Source organism: Misgurnus anguillicaudatus, chromosome 10, assembly GCF_027580225.2.
Source record: "Misgurnus anguillicaudatus chromosome 10, ASM2758022v2, whole genome shotgun sequence".
NCBI classification, from domain to species: Eukaryota; Metazoa; Chordata; class Actinopteri; order Cypriniformes; family Cobitidae; genus Misgurnus; species Misgurnus anguillicaudatus.
This window is the reverse complement of record NC_073346.2, coordinates 35,336,823-35,352,244: the sequence shown is the minus strand read 5'-3', so window position 1 is coordinate 35,352,244 and position 15,422 is coordinate 35,336,823. Positions and strand designations below refer to the sequence as shown.

Here is a 15,422-nt window from a genome sequence, read left to right as displayed (position 1 = left end):
TGAGGTGCCAGATTGTGCAGAGATTTATATGCCAACATAAGGATTTTAAAATCAATACGGTACCTAACAGGTAGCCAGTGCAGTGACTCCAAAACAGGAGTTATATGGTCCCTAGCCCTGAGCCCAGACAGTACTCTAGCAGCTGAATTTTGTAGATATTGCAGTTTATCCAATGATGATTTAGATACCCCAGCTAGAAGACCATTACAGTAGTCAATGCGTGAAAAGACAAGAGTTTATTAACTTCAACAACCGAGAAAGACAGCATAGGACGTAGCCGAGCTATATTTCTGAGGTGAAAAAATATGTCTTAACTGTATTCTGCACAAACGGCTCAAATAACAGTGTGGCATCAAATATGACACCAAGATTTTTTAATTTGTCCTTCAACTCAAAGGCGACACCATCAACAGACAGAGTAGGAGTTGATGTGAAGATTTAAGGAGCATAATTTCTCATTAAGAGCTGTTTAGCAACAGAAAATTATTGGACATCCAAGTCTTTATCTCATCAATGCAGTTAGATAAATGCACAACGTTCACTTGCTGACCCGGTCTGGTATGAATATAGATCTGTGTATCATCAGCATAAAAGTGATAATTGAGGTTGGGAGATCTTAGTAATTGACCAAGTGGATAGATATACATACTAAAAAGTAAGGGACCCAATACTGACCCTTGTGGAACACCAGTATGAACAGAGCCGACTTTGGACCTATGACCACCCATAAAAACAAATTGACTGCGGTCAGTGAAATAGGACTTGAACCAGTCAAGAACAGCCTCTGACAAAGACGATTGAGTAGTAGAGCATGGTCAATAGTGTCAAAGGCTTAAGTGAGATCCAAGAGAATAAGAATTGACATGGAGCCAGAGTCAGAGGCAATTAGTAAGTCGTTAGTGACTTTTACCAACGCAGTCTCAGTGCTATGTAATTTTTGAAGTTCAGATTGATGAAGCGCAAATAGATTGTTTTCAATTAAGTGTTTGTTTAATTGGGCCGCAACCACAGCCTCCAAGATTTTAGCCAGAAATGATTAATATTTAGACTCAACAAATGTTATATATCCAGCCACAAAAAAACATCTGACAAGTCGGACAGAATACGCAAGATGTCGAACGTCAAGTGACCAAACCGGAAAACGGCGATCGCTTCCGGTTGCCTGTATGTGCTATTGTAGCTTGTTATTACAAATTGTGCTTCATACTCCAATCCAGTAGGTGGCGGAAAATGCACCTTTAGTTGGTTTGCCAACCGCCATTAAACACCAGAAGAAGAAGAAGCTTGTTATTACACAACACACACACAAACTGATACTGATACACACGCTAATGGTGAAATAAAGATTGGTAAGTGTCGTGATACGGAGGAGTGAAATTGTAAGTTGTTTTTAATTACCTGCTGGCTGCTTACCTTTAGCTACGTTTTCTTGAGGTAAAGGAATGGGAATATTTTGGTTTGCTATGTCATGAAAAACTTTAGTCTTGCACAAGCAAAATACAAGACATTGTTAACTTAGCAATCTAATCACAACTCTTTATTCTTTGCCAACAATATAGGCCTAATAATCTTTAAAATAAAATATCTCTAAAATAAAATATCTCTAAAAGAGGCATATTCAACAGTATCAATCCCCATAGAATGTTGTTGTCACTGAAAACTAAATGTCATCATAGGGTCCCTGTTAATGCAATACTGTTGTATCATTCAATTCTTTGAGCAGATGAGATGGATATTAGAAAATATTTTAGGAGAGAGAAAGAGAAGCAGCTGCAGGAGATTGGCAGGCCAGTTGATTCTGAGGGAGCCGGACCCGGTGTGATTGAGGTCAGTAATGGTCTATAGGTCTAAGGATTGTTTTTCTTTTCTTTTCTTGAATTTCTTATAACAATAAGCATTTGTTGGCAGGTCTAGGCACTATGCATAGCATACACTACATTTTTTTCATTATATTTAATATACTAGCTATATTCTAACTAGGCCTGAGACTATTTTAATCATATCATGTGATAAATTAAATATTAAATACGTAGATGTTACCTAAAAGTAGGCTAAAGATGAGTAAATGCCCACACTCTCCACAGATACACATGTGAAACAAAAATGAAAGCAGTCATACAGTACATATTATACAGTAATCATTACTCCAAATCTTTTATTCCTTCCGCCATCAGGTTATTGTATTTATACAGTAGCCACTTTAAAAAGGATCCGTATCAATAGCTTACCTGGTAAAGTATGCAGTGATGCCAATTTTTTTCTATTTCTTGTACTGCTTTTTCTCATTTGTTTAACTTACCAACTTTTTAGCTGTCTGACCTCTGTTTATGGACATTTTGGATGTTTCATGTGACCAATTTGCATTTCTAAAGTCATGAAATTAGCATCAGGTTTTTTTAGAATAACTAATCAGGAGCAAAGTCTGGCCTAAATTCCCCCATGCAGCTTTGATGTGTCTAAAAACTAACATTACAGTAACTTTTATTTAACAGAGTAGAAATAGAAGAGGAGGATATGTCTGTCATGTTTTACTTGTTAACCTCTTGGTTTCTTGACTGGTTGTTGACATAATTGTAGCTCAGATGTGAGTGCAAAAATTTTGCAAACACAAGTTACAAATACTCTGTGGGCTGAGCCCCCCCTATCTTCCAATCCTAGTGACGTCCCTGGTCCAGTCGCAGACGTCTCACAGTTTTCCATGTTATCATTGTCCAGCCTCTGGATGTAAACTCTTCAGTGATAACGTTATTCCCACAAAAACTGGAATAAGTTACATCTTTACGGGTGAGAATGTTTTTTTTATGTATTAACTAGGTATTACAGAATTTTAAACTAAAGCAACTTTTTTTTCTTGGTAACCTTCCCTTTTTTTATTAATATGCTTAAACAAAAAAAAAACAGTACAATACATGGAAAACAGTACAGAATGTCGTGGGTTACATTACATAAACATAAATATAAAGATAATTAAGCTAGCTTAAAGGATTGACACCATTGTAGAGTTTAAACTAAAGCAACGTTAATACTTTCGTCTTTGTGTTGTGTGTTAGTTAACTGTTAGTTTGTGTTTCATAAATAAAATAAACTAACATTAATATTTACGACGAGCAACATCATCTTTTACAATTAAATTAAAGTTACATTTACTTTCAATAATGATACTGACTATACTTTGACATCATATATAACATATTTGACATAGTAACTGTATTGATCTGTTACTGGAAAAGTTGATGTTACTGCTTCCCCAAAAGGGACAGCCCACCTCCGCCTTGCAAAATTCTGAGACAGAAAAATAGTAAACCAGTGGACAGAAAGAAGACAAAAGACCACAAGCAAAAATCTGCCAGAAAAGGGCTTTACAAAATCTAGCAGAAAAATGGATCCCAGTAAGTCTTCAAATGTGCCTCAATCCAATTCATCAGAGAAGCAGCCCGCACCACCACCACACCAGGTCAACCCAGGATACCCTAACCCTGCATATTCTCCGAACCCTTCTGGATATCCTGCACCTTCAGGTGGTCAGCCATATGGGCAGGCCCCTTATCCAGGAAAGCCTCCTATCACTGTAGAGCCGACTGTTTATGTGGCCCCCACTCCTCTGGCCCATCCACTGCCAGATTACCTGTGTTACTCCATTTTTAACATGATTTGCAGCTGTTTACCTCTGGGCATTGCTGCTCTGGTTTACTCCATCTCTGTAAGTAATTTTTACATTTTTTCTGATTGTTTTTATTTTCTTGTTTGTTTTTAGAAATCAGAAAATCTTAGAAATTATATTAATCTTTGTTGTTAATTCAAGTACACTTTTGAAATCATTAACATTGGAGGGATTACTAAAGTTTGCATTTCCACAGAATAATGATGATCATATCTGTGATATAGTTCAAACTGAAACTAGATGAAGTGTAAGATCAAGCAGAGGAAAATAACACTCTACTTTTTTTGAAAATATGCTAATTTTCCAGCTCCCCTAGAGTTAAAGAATTTATATTTACCGTTTTGAATCCATTCAGCTGATCTCCTGGTCTAGTGCTGCCACTTTTAGCACAATTTAGCATAATTCATTGAATCTGATTAGACCATTAGCATCGCACTAAAAAATAACCAAAGAGTTTCGATGTTTTTTCTGTTTGGAGCTTGACTCTTCTGTAGTTGCATTGTGTGGGACAGACAGACAATTATATTACGTAGTGCCCGAAAGTAGTCCCCTGAGTAACTTTCAATGGCAGGGGACTATTTTCGCGCACTTTCAGGCATTTCCTGCAGCCATGTTACACCAGCAAAGTCCTTGATTATTACGCCAGAATGAGAGTATAGTTCATAGTCATATCTGCCTAAAAAAATCACAACTTTTAATTTTCTGTTGGTCTTAGTGCACGGTGTAACTACAGAAGAGTCAAGTTTTGAATGGGAAGGGTATCGAAATTCTTTTGGTTGTTTTTTGGCGCGATGCTGGTGGTATGGTCGGGTTCGGTGGAATGTGCTGAGCTGTTCTGGGAGTGGTGGTGTCGGACCCGGAGATCAGCTGAATTGATTCCAAAACAGCACAATAAACAAAAGCAATACATCATCAGATGCTTCTCCAGACAATAGAAAGCATTGAAATTCAGTTAGCCAGACATTTACAACAAACCGATTCTGTTCTCAGGGTCAGCAATGAGATAATGATATTAACCACATGCTCTCTGCATGTATTATACATTCATCAAATACTTTTTCTATTCCTGGCCTCCAGAAATACCAGTTTTGTTGCTCATTTATGAGAAAACATTCATCAAGATTAATCATTCTTTAAATGTTGTTAATTATTAAGTCAAGATGACTCTGATGCATTAACACATTTTTTAATAAAGGCCTATTATTGTACCATCATTGTAACGTAATACTAAACCAATTAGCTTTCTAGCTCTGAAAAAGTTATTTATGCTAAAAATAATAGTTCATGACATTCAAGTGCACATGACATACTGCACGTTCAGATAGTGGAAACAAAATCGGTTGAATGCTTTCTGGCAGATCCTTCTTAAGTCACAATATAACATTTATTTTTAAATAAGCTAAATATAATCAATTTACGTCTTCTTATTGCAAAACATTTTTTTTTTTTGTAGGAAGGTGCAACAAACAAAACCCACTGTCATTTCTCAGAATTACATCAGAAGCGCCATTAACCAGCTGTTGGGTCAAAGCAGTGTTACGATTGTAGTCCATATAGGCTCAGTAATATAATATCCTGTTTACAGTGTTTCCCACAGGATTTTGAGGAGACTGTGGTGGTGATGACGTCACCCGCTAATTAGCATATATGTGACGTCATCATGTCGTGTTTGCATTTGATCTAGTGTTGGCACCTGAAAAATGTTTCACTTCTACTCTTTGATCTGTATATGTATTTGATCTGTATTATACATCAAATTATATTTTAAGCCGAATTAAGCTGTTTTAAATAGTGAAATAAAAATGTAAATGGGAATCATGAAAATTCTATTTGTGGGGGCCAGTGTTGATTTTGTGGTGGGCCACCACAAATAAATAAATGTATGGGAAACACTGCGTGTTTATCATTTAGCAATAACCCTTGGTATTCATTTAAACATAAAGAACATGAAAGCGTCTATATTTAACTGCACATTGTGGTTTGTGTTTAAGTAAATGTTCTTAATAAGGTTGGTATATAAAATGCGTGTGAGAACATATGAGAGAAATTAACAGTTTGGCATTTTTTAACCCTTGCTTTTCACAGACTCGAAACGCCAACATATCTGGACTTCAACAAATAGCAGAAAAAAACTCCAGAATAGCGCGCATCCTTAACCACTCTGCTCTTGGTATCGGCCTCACCTTCCTTGTGTTGTACATCATCTACATCGTCGTCTATCTTCAAAATCATGCTGGGCCATAGAGGGCCACAGTGTGAGATTTCCAAATATTAATACCATATACAAAGTTACAAATATAATTTTATAAACCCGTTTGATATTCTGCCTTTAAATGTGTAATGTATACAGCTTTTTTACGCTTAACATTAATTGGTTCAGTTGATGGGGCATTAAGAAATGATTAAGCATGTTTATTCAGACTGACCAACTTATGTCCAGGCTTTTATTATACACTGAATTTAAACAAATGCTTTGAATGTTTCTTGTATTTTAACAGAATATAAGCTTTGTGTTAAAAGTATCATAACAGAGACATTTGTTGTTTTTAAATACATATTGTATTAAAACTTTAGGTGGCCAAAATGTAAATACATTTACCATTCACAGTACATTCTCACTGAATATAACCACATAGCTGGTTTATTTTATAGTCTCCTGTTGTACTGTCCTGTCCCAAACATATATCCTAGAATTCTGTATAGATCAATTCATTTATCCTTATTCATATCTGAGATCATCCTCATAATGTCCTTTAAAGAAAATAAAAATATATATGGAAATCATCATCTGTTGTTCAAGTGTCAACTGATTTCAAAAATAACAAATCTAAGATTTGCCAATAATGCATGTAATAGTAAATACGTAATACTGTTTATAAGAAAATCCTATGTGTTTAAAACAACACAAGTGCAGGTCACTGATGACGTCATTATCATTAAACGTTGACTCCACAAGGTGGCGCCCACAGTATTGTTTACAAACTGTAGAAACTTTCTGATCAACTTGTTACTCATTTACAAAACACAAACACATACCTCCCCTCACTTTCTCTCCATTTTACTAGGAAAAGATAGAACTGGGAGACAGGCAAAAGGATACCCCAAAAAAGAAGAAAATGTGAAGTGGTGCTTGCAGTGGCAAAAATTGGGGACAATCTTTTATAATTAAAGCCGGAAACAGAGAGCTGAAAGAAGACGTACTGAAAAACTGTGTGTGTGTCATTTAACTTTTGGCATCATTCCAAAAGGGGCCTTCCTCTCTTACAGTATGTATGCGCGTACTCCGAGCATTCCAAACTGGGCCCTCCATCAGGGGAGTGGCAAGCTTTTCAAAAGTGTGGGGGATGGCTGAAATTTTAAATTTGATATAAACACACGACACACATGGAAATAAGCACCATGACACACACACACACACACACACACACACACACACACACACACACACACACACTTATTCATTTCATTGCTCACCTACCTTCCTGTGTGCTCTCTGAAACTTCCTCTCCAAGGGTGCGGTGGTAAAGGAACAGGGTCAAACAGTTACTACTGTGGCACTGTCAATATTGAAAAGTAAAAACATTAAATAAATGCAAACAATATCTAATAATAGTAAGGCTACTGTTGTTTAATGTCAACATGTTTCAACTTTCGACTTCACTTACAGGATTTTTCTTGAAAAAGGTGTTATTCTTTATCCAGTATCTTTCTTTTCTGCATCTTAATGATACTGCGTGACAAAAAACCGCAGACACAGAGCGGTCTGAGAAACGGAGGAGCGACTGTTCTGGATATCCTGCACCTTCAGGTGGTCAGCCATATGGGCAGGCCCCTTATCCAGGGCAGCCTCCGATCACTGTACAGCCGACTGTTTATGTGGCCCCCACTCCTCTGGCCCATCCACTGCCAGATTACCTGTGTTACTCCATTTTTAACATGCTTTGCTGCTGTTTACCTCTGGGCATTGCTGCTCTTGTTTACTCCATCTCTGTAAGTAATTTTAACCTTTTTTCTGATTGTTTTTATTTTCTTGTTTGTTTTTAGAAATCAGAAAATCTTAGAAATTATATTAATCTTTGTGGTTAATTCAACTACACTTCAAACTCTAGTTTTGAAATCATTAACATTGGAGGGATTACTAAAGTTTGCACACATTTCCACAGGATATGATCACATCTGTGATAGTGTTCAAACTGAAACTAGATGAAGTGTAAGATTAAGCAGAGGAAAATAACACTCCACTTTTTTTGAAAATATGCTAATTTTCCAGCTCCCCTTGAGTTAAAGAATTTATATTTAGCCTACCGTTAAAATAATCTCTGAGGTAAATGCGTCAAAAACGCTGTTACCCGCACAATAAGTCTAAATGAGCAATAACAGTGAAAAAAGCATTATTAAGCCATGTCTCAAAACTTTATATGACAAAATATATTTAAAAGAAATGTATACTTATTCAAAGATGTACACATTATTCCATATTACTCCCGTTTGTCTCTGGCCTCGCTCTGTTATGTAGCCTAATAGATGGACAGGTGCGCATCTCCGTCTTTCAAACATATATAATTTTGTAATTACTACTTTAGGAAAATTAGCCATGATTTTATCATTGTGAAAATGGGTTTTTTTTTGCAGATAAAAAACGATTTGTATTTCCGCAATGGTTATGGTAGGCTATATTGTGGAGTTGGAGACCATAGTAAATTTGTGTCTACTGTTGTTTTACAACAAATAAAAACGAAAAGACTATGTTAGTATAATTAAACAATCGTGAATGGGGCTCACAAAACGCACGCTGTTTCACACATACTCTGTATGCGGAATAAGCCAAGTTAGCGCTGATGTACCTGTGCATCCCGGTCAGTCTCCTCAGAGCGGCTGTTTTCGGCGGCGGCTGGACTGACGGTCACCATGGGTTGCGGTCGCGTCTGACCCCAAAACATGTTTTTATTTCTCAAAAAAAATCAGTAGACTGGTGCAGAAGTTTTATGCGAGTTACTAAAGTTAGTTATTTTTCACGAGGCTTTAATGCCTAATTTGTTATAGCCTAATGTTAGGAAGGCTAATATCTTGCACTTTCTTCTGGCTTGAATAATTTTACATTTTGACAAAACCTTACAGATCTAAGTATTATGTTTTTTGTTTAATTTAATGTTAAACATGAATCTGTTTTTTTATTTTTTTATTTTGGAACTAATGAGGTCTCTGTTTAAGAACGCTGGCTCGCAGCTGCAGGTTCCGCTGCTTTAGAGCACCGCACAATCACGCACATATATGTTTGAAACATAGTTTAACTGTCTGCCACAAGTTGATCTTGTAATAAAGGTCTCATCGAGGAAAAACACGCTGTATATTTGTATTCATTGCATTTTTTAAGTATAAAAGTTAAATAACAATTAATAAAAAATATTAAATAAAAAAATATTAATAAAAATATGAATGATTAATCGATAGTCGATCGTTAATTCTCCCGACGATCGACAAAGAAAACTTAATCGAATGCCCATCCCTAGTAGTAAGGCGTTTGTTCAAAACTGCGGAAAAAGTGCGGGTGTCGAACTAGCCTGACGTTGTCATACTCAATTCTAGTCAGAATTTGAGTCTGATACATAGGCTGAATCCCAGGCCACCTACTTCCATACTATATAGTACGCAAAGTAGCGCTTTTTGCGTACTATATAGTATGGAAGTGGGCGGTTTGGGATTCAGCCATAGACTGTAAAAAAAGATGGACGACGCGACGTCGCCTCCCACCATTGTAATGAATTGAAGCCAAAAATGTCCGACCACGGTCGCAGCCATGTTACGTAAAAACGTCAGTTTGGAGCCGAGGCATGCGCAGAAGGAATCGTCCGTGAAGCCAGAGGCGGAGCCGCGGTATCAAACTTCCGCCCAAACGCTCGCGCGGCCAATTCAACCACTCCAATCATAACGACACGCCCCGTTTCTATAGCATCAAATTACAAGCTACAATGAAACTTATCACAAAAATTAACACTTGAGCATATATCAGCGTGATAACAACTACTTGAAAGGACCAAAACCATCTTTCGAAAACTTTTATTGGAAGTGTAAATATTTTTTTTATTTAGAGCAAAGTCCTATTCATTTGAATGGAGAGGGCGGGGTTATGACTTGTACTGCAGCCAGCCACCAGGGAGCGATCAAAGAGCCAGAGGCTTCACTTTTCAAGGCTTATGAGGCACACCCGGTCTGATACCACTCCATTGGGCTATAATTATGAGGCGTGTCTCAACCGCAAAATGCCTCTGCACTCAATTGGACCTGGACCTACGACCAATCAGAGCAACGGAGTGTGTGACGTACGTTGAAATGACGTCTTTGCAGCCTGACCGAACTGCTAGTTATTTCGCTACAATGACACTAACATTGTGATTATACTAAGTCTGAGTTAGCGAATGTACATCAACACCTACTAGGTTTACAACATTTCGTTTATATCACAACATTAAGTATTTACTAAGTCATACAGTAAGACTATCTCTTACCATTTGTACGTTAGGTGAACTTCATCCACGACGATACCCATTACGTTGGCTTGAAAATATTGGAGCCTAGCATGTCCCTCCACTTATTCAGCAACCATGATTCCGGGCTTCCGAAAAGAAGCTGGCAACGACCGCTAATTATATCCATCTCGTCGTGCACGCCGAGTTGCATCGCCGTGATAACGTTACCCATTTCAGTTGCGACCAACTTTTGCCGAATCCCGTGGGAAGGACAGCAAAAACATCAACAAATGCCCTGCTCGCGTTTCTCTGTTCCTCTTTCAAAATCAATGCTCTGTCGATATCTTTTAGAACAGACTCCATGTCAGAATCCACACATCTGAACTCTACAGCGCAGCCATTCAACACACGCGCTCTTTGGTGACGTGGTTCATTACGTTACTGTTGATTATCTGTCCATCATCGTATAAAGCCCGCCCTGACAATTTCATTGGTTCGACCAGCTCTAGTCCTAGCATAGCAGCTCCTCAACGGAAAAACGCCAGACCGATCTTCCCGTTTTCAAACTCTTGTGGGCGGGGCTAAGATCGTCTGGCACCCAGGCTAGGTGTCGAACCATCTCACCGGGAAAAGTGTGGTGCGACGCCCATGCAGCAAAACGTCAGGGCTCTTAGAAACTCGCTTTGTTATTTTTTCGCCCCGTGTTAATAAGGAAGTTCTATGTTTCTAAAAACCGAGCACCGTCGTGAGTTAGTGGTGTTTGCGAATAATGTTTCCATTTTGGTGACGTAACATCAGCTATCCAAAAGGAAAGCTTTCATAGTGCATTCCAGGCGTTGCTGCACAGAATTCAAACTTATGACGTTGAGGTTCCGTGAGAGGATTTCTCGCAATAGCTTGATGTCAATATGCGGTTGGTCTGCGCAGCACCGCATAAAGTTGAACACATCGATTAGAACAGCCAGTACCTATAATTCATAAACATGTTACCACCACCACAGAAATGTAACTTTTATGTAGATGACTCTTTAACCCACTCCATGTTGAACCGTTGGCATTTTGGAAAGGTCCAGTTGCAGACGTCTCTCACAGTTTCCATGATACCACATCATTGCCTCTGGATGTAAACTCTTCCGTGCTCTAACGGTATTTCCCCCAAACTGGAATAAGTTACATCTTTACCGGTGAGAATATGTTTTTTATGTATTAACTCGGTGTTACAGAATTTTAAACTAAAGCAACGTTTAATTTCGAGTTAGTTAATAATTTCGTGTTGTGTTTTGTGTTAGTCAAAATGTTTGGTTTTACATAAAAACACATTAACATTTGATAAGCATGGAAAAACTGCGGTTGTTGCACTCTGCTAGCTCTTGAGTGTTGTGTTCACGAACCGCAACATTTTAATTTTGCAACCCCATGTCTAAACACAAAACGTTACTTTCATAAATAGATAAATTTACATTCATGAGCAACATCATCTTTTTACAATGAAAGTTAAATTTGTGTTTTTACTTTCACATCAGTAATGATACTGACTATTTGACATCATATGTAACATATTTGACACAGTATAACTGCATGGATGTCTTACTGGAAAAGTTGATGTAACTCCTTTTCGATAAGGGACAGCCCACCTCCGGTTTGCACACTCAGCCGCCCCCGCATACACCTCCCCATATCTGGCAAAAATAGTGAACCAGTGAACAGAAAGAAGACAAAAGATCACAAGCAAAAATCTGCCAGAAAAGGACTTTACAAAATCTAGCAGAAAAATGGATCCCAGTAAGTCTTCATATGTGCCTCAATCCAACTGGAATTCATCAGGGAAGCAGCCCGCACCACCACCATACCAGGTCAACCCAGGATACACTAACCCTGCATATTCTCAACAAGCAGGTTATCCGAACCCTTCTGGATATCCTGCACAGCAATACGGACCTCCGGGTGGTCAGCCATGCGTACAGGCCCCTTATCCAGGACAGTCTACGATCACTGTACAGCCGACTGTTTATGCGGGCCCCACTCCTCTGGCCCATCCACTGCCAGATTACCTGTGTTACTCCATTTTTACCATGCTTTGCTGCTGTTTACCTCTGGGCATTGCTGCTCTGGTTTACTCCATATCTGTAAGTAATTTTAACCTTTTTTCTATTTATTTTTATTTTTATTTTCTTTGTTTTTAGAAATCAGAAAATCTTAGAAATTATATTAACCTTTGTTGTTAATTCAACAACACTTCAAACTCTAGTTTTTACATTGGAGGGATTACTAAAGTTTGCGCACATTTCCACAGGATAATGATGATCATATCTGTGATATTGTTCAAGCTGAAACTAGATGAAGTGTAAGATCAAGCAGAGGAAATTAAAACAATCAGACTATGATTCTTATCTCAGACTATGATCAAGTATGAATCAAAAACACAATTGATTTACAGGTAAAAATACTACCGGCGATGCATGTGAGTGCTTAAACCAAAGGAAGTTCATTCTTTAAAGGGACACTCCACTTTTTTTAGTAACTTTCAATGGCAGGGGACTATTTTCGGGCACTTCAACATGGCTGCAGGAGGCGCAATGTTACGGCAGCAAAGTCCTTGATTATTACGCCAGAATGAGAGTATAGTTCCTAGCCATATCTGCCTAGAAAATCACTACTTTTATTTTTTTGTCGGTCTTAGTACACGATGTACCTACAGAAGAGTCAAGTTTTAAATAGGACAAATATTGAAACTCTTTGGTTATTTTTTAGCACAATGCTAATGGTCTAATCAGATTCAATGGATTATGCTAAGCTATGCTAAAAGTGGTAGCACCAGAACTGGAGATCGGGTGAATGGATTCCAAAACAGCATAAAGAAAGCAATATATCATCAATTGCTTCTCCAAAGAAGAAAATGCATTGAAATTCAGTTAGCCAGACATTTACAACAAACCGATTCTGTTCTTGGGGTCAGCAATGAGATAATGATATTAACCAAATGCTCTCGGCATGTAATATACATTCATCAAATACTTTTTCTATTCCTGACCTCAGGTCATTCAGACATTAATCAAGATTAATCATTCTTTAAATGTTGTTAATTATTAAGTCAAGCTGACTCTGATGCATTAAAAAATTTGAAAAAAATGCCTATTGTACCATTATTGTAACGCGATACTGAACCCATTAGCTTTCTAGCTCTGAAAAAGTTTGAAGTTATTTATGCTAAAAATAATAGTTCATGACATTCAAGTGCACATGATGTGTACGTGTAGAATGCTTTCTATAAGTGCCACGACATATATTTTTTTAAATAAGCTAAATATAATCAATTTGCTTCTTATTTATCGCAAAACTTTTTTAGGAAGTGGCAACACACAAAACCCACTGTCATTTCTCCCCTTTTACAAGATCAGCTTTTGGCTCAGAGCAGTGTTATGATTGTAGTCCATATATGCTAAGTGATATAATATACTATTTATCATTTAGCAATAACCCTTGGTATTCATTTAAACATAAAGAAAATTTCCACAAGCCTTGGATTCATGAGCGAATAATGCAATGCAAATCATTTATAGCCCTGAACATTTTATTATCCTGTGTTTTTAACTGCACGTTGTGGTTTGTGTTTTCAAGTAAATATTCTTTATAAGGTTGGTATGTGAAATGAGCATGAGAACAGATGAGAGAAATTAAAAGTTTGCTATTTTTTAACCCTTGCTTTTCACAGACTCGAAATGCAAACATGTCTGGACATCAACACGATGCACGGAAAAGCTCCAGAATGGCGCGCATCCTTAACCACTCTGCTCTTGGTATCGGCATCACCATCCTTGTGTTGTACATCATCGCCAAAGTCTTTAACAAAAATGGTTCACCATAGAGGGCCCAATGAGAGATTTCCAAATATTAATACCACAAACAATGTTACAAATATTTTATAAACACATTTGATATTCTGCCTTTAAATGTGTAATGTATACAGCTTTTTTACGCTTAACATTAATTGGTTCAGTTGATGGGGCATTAAGGAATGATTCAGCATGTTTATTGACTGACCAATTTATGTCCAGGCTTTTATTATCCACTGAATTTAAACAAATGCTTTGAATGTTTCCTGCATTTTAACAGAATATAAGCTTTGTGGTAAAAGTATCATAACATTTGTTGTTTTTAAATACATATTGTATTAAAACTTCAGGTGACCAAAATGTTCTCACTGAATATAACCACATAGCTGGTTTATTTTATAGTCTCCTGTTATACTATCCTGTCCCAAAAATATTATTCTGTAGATAAATTAATTTATCCTAATTCATGTATTTTAAAGAAAATAAAGATACAGTAATTGTCATGTGTTTTTCTGTTTTGTAAGTGTCAACCGAAAAATTACAAACCTAATATTTACCAATAATGCATTTAATATTAAATAAATAAGTAATATTCTTCGTAAGAAAATCATATGTGTTTAAAACAACAAAAGTGCAAGTCATTGATGACTTCATTATCATTTTTGGGCGTACTGTGCTTTTAAATGTTGATGCCCACAGTATAGTTTACAAACTGTAAAAACTTCTGTAGATTAACTTCTTGTTACTCATTTACAAGACCTTAACACAGACCTCTCCTCACTTTTTTCTCCATTTTACTATAAGGGAATAGGAAAAGCTGGAACTAGGAAACAGGCAAGGGATACGACATATTTGTTGAAGAAACTGCGAAGTGGTGTTTTTCCGTGCCAAAATTTGGGGGACAATGTTATAGAAACACAGATCGAAAGAGACGGATAGAAAAAGTGTGTGTGTGCGGCATTTAACTTTTGGCATCATTCCAAAAGGCGGGCTTCCTCTCTTACAGTATGTGTGCGAGTTACTCCCAGCATTCCAGAAGTGGGCCCCCCGTTGAAAGTCAAGGGGAGTTTTTGGACGACTTTTTCGTCTGCTGTTCGAAAAACATAAGTCTGATTACTGAGAAAAATCATAGCACACCTCTCCTCAAAAATGAGGTTTGATTTGAGCACAAATTCATGTGTGGGTTGAGTTACGTGCCAAAGTTTTGTCCAGATGTAAAAAGAAGAAGAATAATATCCCAGAGAAATAGTAATAGTGATGCCTTGCAAAAATGCAAGCGCCAGTAAATACAACAGAAAAAATGGATCTCAGTAAATCTCTGAACGATCCTCCATACACCCCCGAGTATCCTAATGCTGGAAATGCTTTCCCTTATACAGGTCAAAAGTGCAGATAAAGTTGGCTTGTTTTTCAAGGGCTTTATCACGTGGTCTGTATGGTTGACATTGGGATTTGCTTTCA

The 15,422-nt window shown here is 37.3% G+C and overlaps 2 protein-coding genes across 4 annotated transcripts; both read left to right on the top strand.

The window, feature by feature from the left end:
- Positions 1 to 495: 495 nt before the first annotated feature.
- On the top strand, positions 496 to 6,399 carry LOC129448631 (uncharacterized). The gene is made up of 4 exons (XM_073872498.1): positions 496 to 1,827; positions 2,659 to 2,784; positions 3,255 to 3,700; positions 5,747 to 6,399. Exons 3-4 carry the CDS (start codon positions 3,380 to 3,382, stop codon positions 5,903 to 5,905), a joined length of 480 nt encoding a protein of 159 aa, XP_073728599.1. The 5' UTR covers positions 496 to 1,827; positions 2,659 to 2,784; positions 3,255 to 3,379; the 3' UTR covers positions 5,906 to 6,399.
- A 4,898-nt stretch (positions 6,400 to 11,297) lies between these two features.
- Positions 11,298 to 14,464, top strand: LOC129448629 (uncharacterized). Of its 3 annotated transcripts, none has more exons than XR_008645793.2 (3): positions 11,298 to 11,312; positions 11,752 to 12,254; positions 13,841 to 14,464. XR_008645793.2 is itself a non-coding variant. In XM_055211154.2 (2 exons), the coding sequence occupies exons 1-2, from the start codon at positions 11,901 to 11,903 to the stop codon at positions 13,991 to 13,993; spliced, it is 507 nt and encodes a 168-aa protein (XP_055067129.1). In that variant the 5' UTR covers positions 11,779 to 11,900; the 3' UTR covers positions 13,994 to 14,464. The 3 variants fall into 3 exon arrangements, 1 of the variants encoding a protein (XP_055067129.1); XR_008645792.2 differs by having other exon boundaries at positions 11,698 to 12,254; XM_055211154.2 differs by lacking the exon at positions 11,298 to 11,312 and having other exon boundaries at positions 11,779 to 12,254.
- Positions 14,465 to 15,422: the final 958 nt, after the last annotated feature.